The sequence below is a fragment of the Lolium perenne genome, chromosome 4 (assembly GCF_019359855.2).
Source record: "Lolium perenne isolate Kyuss_39 chromosome 4, Kyuss_2.0, whole genome shotgun sequence".
NCBI classification, from domain to species: Eukaryota; Viridiplantae; Streptophyta; class Magnoliopsida; order Poales; family Poaceae; genus Lolium; species Lolium perenne.
Window position 1 is genome coordinate 57197576 of NC_067247.2, and position 11323 is coordinate 57208898.

Below are 11323 nucleotides of genomic sequence, written 5' to 3' on the forward strand. Positions count from 1 at the left end.
GTGGTCTATTGTATGGTCTAGGGGGATTCACTTCCCATCTGTCTTTACAAAGATTGTTTCAAGAACTTACCTGCGGGTGGTATTTTCAAATGGATATGGAAGATTAAAGTTTTGCTGAGAATTTTTCTTGGCTAGCTGGTTAGTGATAGACTTAATACTCAAGATATGCTCCGGAGGAGGCATTGGAATGTTTCAAATGTTCTTCACTGTGTGCTTTGACATACACGTGCCACAGAATATTGGATGCACTTGGTCTTCCACTGTAATTTCAGCATTCGTATTTGGACTTATTTGCAGATTGAGTGGGAGCCTGGGTCAACTTTTGAGATAATCTTTTCAGTAGCACATAAAATTTCAGTAATCCTTTCTTCTCCGAAGTGGGTTTTCTAGCAGCTTGGCATATTTGGAAGCAGAGAAACGAGTCTATTTTTTAAGGAGTTTTGTTATCGTTTAGGGGATGGAAGAGGCGTTTTATTTTGGAGATCACTCTGCATAAGCATAGAGTGAAAGAGAAGCATGTTCAGAGTTTGTCAAGATGGATTGGCTCTCTCATTTAGTTTCTTTTTTCCTTTGTAAATATTTTTAAAGTGTTCCTTTTGCCTTAATAAAATATTGTGGGGCTCAAGCCTTACAGTTCTTGATAAAAAAAATCGATATTTTTTCACTATATAAACATACGCTTTTTGTCTCATTACATGCTCTATCTAGCTTTGACTATATCTAAAATGGATGATTACAAATATTGACTCATATTCATGAGAGATTTGCACAACTAGTAATTTTATTAGGAATCCATCACTTTTACTTGTCTTTGGTATGTGTCGGTGTTATGAACCTCTATGGATAAAGCATGCAGAAAGGAGGCAATATGGAGGAGTTAAGGTACCCGAACTTATCCATTTTAAAGGTGGAAAGTGCAATTTTCCATCACAATATAATGAATATACAAGACCACAGTGTTGTAACCCTCCTCCATACAAATTCAATGTGCACAAAAACACCTCAATCGGAGTTTACAGTTGAATAAATATTCATATGTTGTTACAAGGAATACCATATTATGATTCTTGATTTGGTATTTTATCCATCTAAATCCATTTTATCTAACCCATAAATCAATTCATCCCTATACAATACAAGGGTTTAACAAAGGTAACTTTGAAGTTTACAACACTTTACTTGATGACCTACTTCAATTCCACCAACTCAAGTGAAACTTCAGTTATCGTGATAAGTTTTATTTAAAAGCGCATAAATTCATGTGCATGAATGCAATGCACACATCCGTTTCCTCTTTTTCGTAACCTCAAATCATGGGATGTTACATTACATGTGTCGGAACATGAGGATGTTATTGTTTGGAAGCTAACTAGCTTAGGTGTTTTCACAGTAAAATCTTTGTTTTTAGACCACATGAATGGCCATACTGCTTTCCTCCACAAATATATTTGGAAAATAAAAGTGTCACTAATAATTAGGATTTTAATATGGTTTCTACATCACAAAATACTTTTAGCAAAGAGAATATGATGAGGGCATATGAAGTGTTGTTTTAATAATCAGGACGAAACAATTTAACAACTTTTTATAGCATAGCCTCTTGCCAAACTTATATGGTGTATTGTTCATCAGACCTTTAACATGTCACCCTCAACTAATATAATGAACTTGTTCAGGATAAGTTGCATGGGTCAATAAGAAACATAAAGTGCAAATTTGGGTGGGAGTTTGCGCTTTACTTTAGGCCATATAGAACACACAATGATTTTGTATTCTAAAAATATTAAATCCTTATTTTTTGCAGGTTATCCTGTTGGCTACTGATACGTCTCAAACGTATCTATAATTTTTGATGCTCCATGCTTATTTTACATTAATTTATATTATATATGTTTTGCTTACACTTCGTTGCACTTTTATATGATTTCCGGTACTAACCTATTAACAAGATGCCACAATGCCAGTTCCCTGTTTTCTGCTATTTTTTGTTTCAGAAAAATTGTACAGAAAATATTCTCGGAATTGGACGAAACAAAAGCCGAAGTGCCTATTTCTCTGTAACGAATACAGAGACCGGATGGGTGTCGAAGAGGGGCAGCAGGGCGGCCAGGCCAACCCTAGGCGCGGCCAGGCCTGGGTCCGCGCCTAGGGGTGGTGTGGGCCACCCCGGCACCCCACCGACCTAAGTCCTCCACCTATTTAAGCACGATCTCGGGAAAACCCTGAACACCTGAGTCTCCATCCACGAAAAGTTCCGTTGCGGCCGCCATCGGAGAACCCATCTCGGGGGGTTCTGAAGCTCTTCCCGACACCCTGCCGGAGGGGAAAATCATCGTCGGAGGCATCTACATCACCATGCCCGCCTCCGAAGTGATGGGTGAGTAGTTCATCCTTGCACTATGGGTCCATAGCAGTAGCTAAATGATTATCTTCTCCAATTTGTGCCTCATGTTTAGATCTTGTGAGCTACCCTACATGATCAAGATCATCATTATGTAATGCTAAATGTTGTGTTTGCTAGGATCCGATGAATATTGTATACTACGTTGAGGTTGATTATATATTCATGTCATATGTTATTTGTGATCTTGCATGCTCTCCGCTGCTAGTAGATACTTTTGCCAAGTAGATGCTTGTGACTCCAAGAGGGGTATTTATGCTCGATAGTAGGTGCATGCCTCTAGTTTTCTGAGAGAGTGACAATAACTTCTAAGATTGTAGATATTTTGTTGCTACTAGGGACAAAACAACAATGTTATATCCAAGGATAATTCTATTGTTTACTTTACACACATTGCTTAATACGATAATCTGTTGCCTGCAACTTAATACTGAAAGGGGTTCGGACGATAACCGGAAGGTGGATTATTAGTCATAGACGCAGTTGGATTCGGTCTATGTATTATGTTGTAATGCCCAAACAAATCTCATAGTAATCATCTTGTCATGTATGGTCGATATTCTGTCAATTGCCCAGTTGTAATTTGTTCACCCAACATGTTATTTATCTTTATGTATAGACACCTCTAGTGAACTGTGGACCCGATCCTTTCCTTTACACTGATAAATTTAACCACTGCAATCATGCTTTGTTTACTTACTGCAAGCTATGTTCTCTTTAATTACTACAAACATCTCCTTCCACTCGATACATTTAATACTTTATGTTCAGCAAAACCGGTGAGATTGACAACCTCATTTTAAGTTGTGGCAAAGTATTTTGGTTGTATCGTGTGCAGGTTCCATGTTGTTGTTGACGCCGGTAGTGCGCCCTACCACTAGTCAGCTAGCAACACCTTCAGAAGTCACGCCTTTCTCCTACTGGTCGAGTAAACCTTAGTTTCTTACTAAGGAAAAACTTGCTACCGTGCTTATCATACCTTTCTCTTGGGGTTTCCGAACGGTGTGCAATCTGCACTCATCAGCTACGCATTGGATCCATATTTGGTTATATCTCCAGTCGGAGGAGTAGAGGGCAGTCATGGAGACTGCATGCAGCCGATATATTGGAAACAACAAACAAGATTTATTCAACCAGTGTGGTTGACTGCTTGTTAGTATGCTTACCAGTTGATTCATAGGTGCAACATGTTTTTTTTCTAGTTTTAAATGGTTGATTCATGTATCGATCTTTTGTGACCCGTTATTTGTAAAGTTTTTTGAATTCTGAGATAATGAAACAAAAGGAAATGCATCGAGGCCCCTTTTCTTTAAAAAAATTCCGAAGTCAATTTTCTCTAAGTTTGACAAAACATTGAACTGAAGAATTATCAATATTTAGAATATCCAATCTATATAGTTTGAAAATTTAATATAATAAAACTAAATTGGTGTTCTAGATATTCGCAGCTTTTTCTATAAATTTAGTCAAACTAAAACTTCCAGAGATGCACATCCGAAAGAAAAGTGATATGCATAGCTGGCAACAAAAGGGCGCGGGCGCCGCCGATCTTGTCGCGGCCGGATCAACCCACCGGCCGCGCCCGCGCGCGCACGTGCCTGCATGCCCTCTCCGGACGACAGCTCCAGTCGCCTATTAATTAGCAACCCGACGCGCGCCGTCGCTAGTGCCGTCGCCGTCGATCCACAGTTCGCCGGCCGACGCATGCCGTACGAGCGAGCGAGCGAGCTCCCGGAAAAACACGCACCACCCGCACACACATCTGATCTGACATCGCGAGCGCAAGTCACAAGCTGGCCGGCTAAGCCCACCGTGAGGACGAGTGGTCCTGTTTCCTTATCCCTTCCTCGCGCGCCTCTCCATACAACGAGCGATCGACGTAAAGCGAGGGAGGTTTATCGGCCGACCGGTTGAACGTCGTCACACGTCCTCGCTCGCCGGCCCGGAAGCTGGTGGCGTCTATGCGTACACTATATGTGCGTCCAGCTAGGACATTGTGTGGCCGGAGCCGGCTGGCCGCGCAGCGCTACCTCTTCGTGCCCACGAAAGCAGAGGCCGCCGGGAGCCGCCAGCTCTGGTCGATCATGTCGTCCAGGGAGGAGGACGTGCGCGTCAATGGCGACCACCAGCTGGTGGCGGACGGCGGGGTCAATGGCGAAGGCGAGGGGGAGCTTGAGGCGGTGATGGAGCAGCAGGCGCCGGAGGGGGTGCGGGCGCTGCACGCGCGGGTGGAGGCGGAGTGGGGACCTGTGCTGCAGAGCGCGTGCCAGACAGCGGCGGCGCGAGCGCTGTGGGCGAGCGCGGTTAGGGACCCGGCGGCGGGGGTGCTGGCCGGGGAGAAACACCTCCGGGGGCTCCACGAAAAGATGCGCCGTGACGAGCGCGCCGGAGCGCGAGAGGTGCCCGGGGTCATGATCGCCGTGCGGACGCTCTGGTTCGACGCCCGCATCGAGGCCGCCGTCAGCAACCTCGGCGGCGCCCCGCAGGTCGTCCTCCTCGGCGCAGGTTCGTGCATTCACGAAATGCCTTGCTGCAGTATCACGAATTCAAAATTTTGAGCTAGTATACAGTGATTCTTGATAAGCACTATGCATATCCAGAGGACCAGATCATGCTTATTATAGGGATGCATTGCTGCATGCATGTGTGATCGATGATAACATGCATCCAGAGGACCAGATCATGCTTATACTACTGTATTTGTTTATTTTACAGTCGACTAGTTAAATGCCCTTGCGTCGACTATTTGTTTATTTTGTACTCAACTATTCAGTGGTATCGCCTTTGCATGATTTGCCATTGAGTTAATTACTTTTAGTTAGTCTATGATTCGTTAGGAAAAATATTAATTTATGTCGGTTAAAAGAAAAATGAAATATATTTCATCATCGTGGCAAGTCTAGTGTTCTATTTTGGTGCTTTAGGTTTTAGTTGGATTATTATCTACGGTAACTTTTTTGCGGGGAAATCTATGAAAAATATGACCCAACTCTCTGCGCTAGAGTTTTTTTTTTCTTATCAATTTACTTCAACACAACACAATCTAATAAAAAATGAGTCGAGACTTGGTGTCGACATGTCATTTGGCTACAAGATAAGTTGTCCTACTTATTGAGTTTCAGAAAGTAAGGTATCGACGGTCTAGAACACACCACATGCATGCATGTATGTACATAATCCATTCTCTGTACGTAATTACTAATATTCATTTATATTTAGCCGAGAGCAATCTTACCTCCGCCCAAATAGATGGCATTTAGGAAGTGTGCAATCACATTTCCTACCTTCTTACTGCTAAAAATGTAGAAATATAATTTGATTGTCTGTTCTTAAAGAAGATAGAGTTACACCTATTTTATAACATATTTTACTAAATCATATGAAAGTTGTTAAAATTCTACTGTCCAAAGGTTTTTCATGATTCATCTCACTGGAAATACAAAAATATTGTGTGTGCTTTAGTTAAGATAGTACTAAAAACAAAACAAAAACATTTAGGTAAACGAGATTGTCACAATCCATTGGTAGACTAGATTGTCACAATGCTAGTTCCAAAACCAACTTAAAATCTATAGAAAAATTATGCCACAAAATCTCAAAGAGGAGTTTCATTCGTAGGCAACGGTCCCTCCCTTGTGCCGTTCTACCTGACTTGGCCGGCTAGTCTTTTTCCACGCTGCCATCTTACATGTGGCAGAAACTTATGTGGTCCACTTATGGAAAATAATTGATCAAACAATAAACTCCGGTCTTAACCGTAAGAGGTTGGAAGAAAAAAACAAGGACCACGAGAGGCGTTATCATGGTGCATGTAGACGCAAAGGGAAACAAAATACAATTGTGGCTGGCAATACAGACACCCGGCAACACTAGAGCAAGAATAAAGCTATCCGGCAATGTGGGGATGTGAATTGTAGGTAGTATAAGCACTGTGAGTCTCTGAGTGCGATTTGTCAAGACTCCAGAGAGCACATGGCAGTATGGCACTATCAACTTCATGTCTTCAAGACCCTGGTGCATTTATGTCCTCCATAATATTGCCATTTGGATTGTTGTTAGATACTATCATCAGTTGGCACCATGTAGACCAGATATTTTATTTTTCATTCAATAAAATATACCAGATATTTTGCTGGCATCTATCTAAGGGGACAAAAGGATAAACATATAATGTTCGAAGATAAGACAATTCATCGATTTCATCAGCTATGGGTGAGCATTTATAGAAATCCAAAGTCACACAAGAAAACTTTCATTTGGATACATGATGGTTCATTGAATATCATTATGTATTCAGCATTTTGGGTATGCATGTGAGGTTCATCATTAAACATTTTAATGCTTTCTCAGGAATTGCACAAAACCAAACCTTATAGAGACATAGAGCATTTTTCAGCCGATGAAACAATTCGAGCTGTACGAGTAAATTCTAGCATTTTCCATTTGGATGTGTAACATTGAGACAATACAATAATCCGTCAACATGTATGAATCCAACAATGTTGGTGAGCTACCTTCTCATGTTTTCTGAAGAATTGCATAAGAACTTGATGAAGCACTAGGAGGAAATTCATTCATTAGCAGATATATTCATATGTACACCATTTTTTACTTTGAGATTAAGAAAAACTGACTTGGATAAATAATGTTTTCATAGGAATGGATGCAAGGGCTTATCGACTGAGCTGCCTAAAGGAATGCACGGTATTTGAACTAGACTTCTCGGAGCTCCTAGAAATGAAATCTGATATTCTGCATGAAGCAATCAGTTCCTCAAATCATCAGAAACTCACCATGATGGCAAAATCATTGATCAGGGTTCCTGCCGACATACGAGATGTTGGCTGGATGACCAAGCTACAGAGCTGTGGATATGTTCCTGAAAGAAACACCATATGGGTTCTTGAAGGAATCCTCTATTACCTTCATCATGTGCATGCAATGCAAGTCCTCGAAACCATTGCAGCATGTCGCGCCTCAGCCTGCACAGTCCTCCTGGCTGACTTCATGAACAAGAACGCCACCGCACTGTCTCAGACGATGTACCATTTTTACCATGACAACCCTGATCTCCTATTGCCTTCTATCGGGTTCTCTCAGGCCATGTTGTCACAAATTGGAGATCCACAAGCACATTTTGGTCTGCTAAATCACCCACAAAATATGTTTGATAAGCTGAGGAGATTGCCAAGATCAATGGAGACAAATCCAGAGGATGGCACACCATGCCGCAGATTGTACTTAGTAGAAGCCTCCGCTTCTCCAGATGATCATACCATCTTGTAGGACTGTACGTCCATTGGGTCGCTGTTTGAAATAATTATATGCCTCTTTCTTTTCTTCTGATTTCTTGGAGAATCAATTAGCACTCAAACACATATGTGACTTTGTGTAATACATCCCAGTCTGAGATAATCCACAAAATCTTGTCAGAGAAACAATATACTGCCAAGGTTTTGCCCAGTTCTTCATCCAGTTATAATACCTTCCAAGTAACCGCAGTTTAAAAAAACATCAATAATTGTGAGCATGAAACAAGCAAGTGGTATACCTAAGTGAAAGAAGGTGATACACACTTCCACAAAATTATATCATTAGAAAATAGAACATCTAAGCTTTCTAATGATATAATTTTTATAACATATAACTAATGCTAACTTGATCAAATTTGCGACCTAGGGGTACGCGCACGCCTAATAAACTGTGAGAGAGGGAGTACTGAAGGAAAATATTGGAGGAAGCAACCAGAACGATAATTGCGGAACACAGCAGACAGAAAACATTGAAGTAAGTAACAAACAGTCTACAGACAGAACCTCCCTGATCGCTCCTTTTATTTCATTTGCGCTACTATTTAAGGGGATCAATTCTATTTATTAAAGGCACCATATATCGAACCAAATATAAAAACTGTTTTGGACAAGAAAAGGCATTGATGAGAGAAGGCGGCCAGAGGCAAACAAAAGCTTACCACACAGATAGAACGGAAACAATTACCATTCTGAAATGATTTAGGCCTCAAGAGGTACTTCATACTGAACTTAATGGAAATTATTCAATAATACTCTATACACCTAAACAATCCTTAACACCCTGTTCGTATTTATCAAGAGCAGAGATAGTGCTCAGCAGGTCATCCTTCATCTTCTTTCTGCAATGCAGTGAACTTGGTAAGTCAACTGAACTTGCAATGCTACAAAGACTCCAAAGTGATTCCATAGAAAATCAAGAACTATAATTTACATTCTAAAACTCCTCTTGTAAGGAAAATCGAGGAATGAGTATATCACCATTTTTATTGAGTTCCTATGTAGTATTGATGATCAAAAGTGTAAAATTATTCAATGGGAACATGAAAAGATGTTCCACGCCAAAGAAACAGAAAATGCGTGAAATAGCATGTGATGGCAATAGAGACCTAGGTTTGTTCAAATACTGTTTTTCAAACAGTTTCAACCATTACCTGACTAGCAAATTAAAAAAAATTGAAACACTAGTAGAACCATTAGTAATGAAACTGGTATTTGGTTGGTCTTTTTAACCCAGCTAAACCGGTGTGGCTGGTCGTTTATGGACATTTTTTTCCCTATTGAGTAAAATACATGTTAAGTGGCATGGGCACATTACTCACCTATCACCACTGAGCTCAAAGTTACTGTTATCCACCACAGTTCCAAGGTCAGCGAATGACCTGCACAAGGTTGGTAAGGCATCAGTTTTACTCAACAAAACATACATCAATTCAACAAGTTTCTTGAAAGAGGATGTTTGCAATGACGATAAACCTACTCTATTAGTTCGGCAAGCCTAGCATCAGCTTCAACCTTGAGAGGATCTTTATTGTCGAGCAGCGACGCGGCATTCTTCAGAATCAAGCTGAATGTGCAGACCTACAAGGCAATTCCATCAAACACTTGAAATGCAAAGACAAAACCACCCATTGGCTACTGAAATTTCCCGACCTCGACGCCGGTCCGTGACTGGAAAGCTACTATTGAGTTCCTCTCCCGCGGCACGCAGTCCCTCCCCGCCGCGCTCAGCCGCCCCCTCACCTCCTCGGCGTCCGCACCGGACGCGTTCTCCGAAGCTGCATTGCGAAGTCACAGTTGTCAGAGAACCGTACTGGCGTAGCGGACCACATTAGGCTAAGAACTAAGTTGAGCAATTGGCGGAATACCGAGAAGGGCCTGGGCTTTGACGAGGGTCTCGCGGGAGGCGGCGATGGGCGCGAGGAGGTAGCGCGCCGACTTCTTCTTCTGCTCCCGCAGCATCTCCTTCGGCCCAGCTGCGCGCACCAGCAAGAAAAGCAATCAGAGAAGTGAGCGCGTACGCTGTCGAAAGATTCATGACCGGCGGTTGAATAGACGATTATGGTGTCCGTACGGAAGCTGAAGGAGAAGTCGGCTGCGGCGGGCCGGGCCGGCGAGGCGGCCAGGACGAGCGCGAGTAGGGCGGCGCGGCGAGAGAAGGCGCTCAGAGGCGATTGCGGACTCTGCGAGGACTCCCGGAGGGTGGAGGCGGCGCAGGTGGCGCGCCGGAGATGTGGCGTCGCCGGCGACGGCGCGCTGAGCGAGTGGATGGCGGGCGTTGGGGCGCTCATGGTCATTGCCGGATTTGCTTCTGCGTGGGCCCGTCAGACGACGCCATTTTGTGCTTACGCGCCCGTCTTCGACGGCAGTTTTTCGCTGAGGAAATCCGTATTAGGAAGATCAAGGCGAAGATCAAGGCGTGCAAAGGTGATCTCAAACATGTACCCTCGACATGAGTTTTGTGACGAAAAAATCTTTTATTTTGCCTCGGCAAAAAAGTAAAATTTTGCAGGGCTATATAGCAGTATATATGTGACGTATTTTGTCTTTTTTAGATTCTGAAATAAAAAAGTGGTTTCTCCGCGAAAACTTTCTACGCACACATAGAACATGCACACAGACCCTGTTATTTTTATTTCAGAATTTTTTAACATTTGGAAAATGCATTTCCCACCTGAATTCACGTGCACCCAGGTTCAACTGGGACTTTTCCGTTGGGACCTTGCTAGATAGTGGTCGCTTAAGATCAGCTTGTTCTTACATCGAGCTACCTAAAATACTCTTACTTGGTTTATTTTATTTTATTTTTGAGACGATCTTGAGCTGCTCGCACGTTTCTAGGTTTTTTGCAGCCCTACTCCCGAGCTCCGCCCATCCTTCTGGAGGTGCACCATTGGAGGCGCCCCGTGTCGTGGCCCCGATGCACTCTACTCCTCTGCACGTTCTGTGGTGCTTCCATTCATGAATGTGCTTGTGCGAGCTTTCAATTTTGGTGGAAATTAGTCATAATTAAGCCAACTCGGCGGAAGGTGAAGATTTTGGTGTCATGGCGGAATATGGCCGGATTTCGGCGAGTTTGGTGGCGGTCCATTTGACGGTATGGCTGAAATTTGCCTTGTGCCAACAAACAGTTAATGATTTTTATGGGGACTAAATTGTACCCGAAACTTTAGATACAATGGGCGGGAGACTCATTTTGAAGGGCGTTTGAATTTTTTTAAATATTGCTTCAGCTTCTGAAATGGATTTCCTTTCACACAAAACAGTAAAATAGCAGTTAGTTTACTTTACAGGTTTGACTGGTTTAAGGAATCTCTTAGAGATGCTCTTAGAAGCTCTCCGTTGCGGGGCAACGCCGGCTTGAGGCAGAACAAAGGTGCTACATTTTTCAGATGAAACACGGAGTGTGGATTTTGTACACGCAGCAATGAGTGAGGAAGTAATCTGTACCGTACAGAATATGAGGTTGCTTTGAGATCCGGAGAAAAGAAGAGGAGGAATTCAGTTGTGTGCACTTCTTAGTCCTGTCTTTTCCCGGCCTTTGCTCCGCCCGACACGGAGATTCCTTCCCAGACCAGACAAAGGGAGTGACTGCCGCGGTCACTGCTGCCCA

At 42.8% G+C, this 11323-nt stretch overlaps 2 protein-coding genes across 2 annotated transcripts; one reads left to right on the plus strand and one right to left on the minus strand.

The window, feature by feature from the left end:
* The first annotated feature begins 4268 nt into the window (after positions 1–4268).
* Positions 4269–7747, plus strand: LOC127292621 (uncharacterized). Its single transcript, XM_051322065.2, has 2 exons — positions 4269–4906; positions 7059–7747. Exons 1-2 carry the CDS (start codon positions 4363–4365, stop codon positions 7685–7687), a joined length of 1173 nt encoding a protein of 390 aa, XP_051178025.1. The 5' UTR covers positions 4269–4362; the 3' UTR covers positions 7688–7747.
* Positions 7748–8254: 507 nt separating this feature from the next.
* On the minus strand, positions 8255–10070 carry LOC127292622 (uncharacterized). The gene is made up of 6 exons (XM_051322067.2): positions 9785–10070; positions 9579–9686; positions 9364–9488; positions 9191–9291; positions 9033–9092; positions 8255–8552 (listed from the first exon to the last, which is right to left on the minus strand). The coding sequence occupies exons 1-6, from the start codon at positions 10005–10007 to the stop codon at positions 8468–8470; spliced, it is 702 nt and encodes a 233-aa protein (XP_051178027.1). The 5' UTR covers positions 10008–10070; the 3' UTR covers positions 8255–8467.
* Between the last annotated feature and the right edge of the window lie 1253 nt (positions 10071–11323).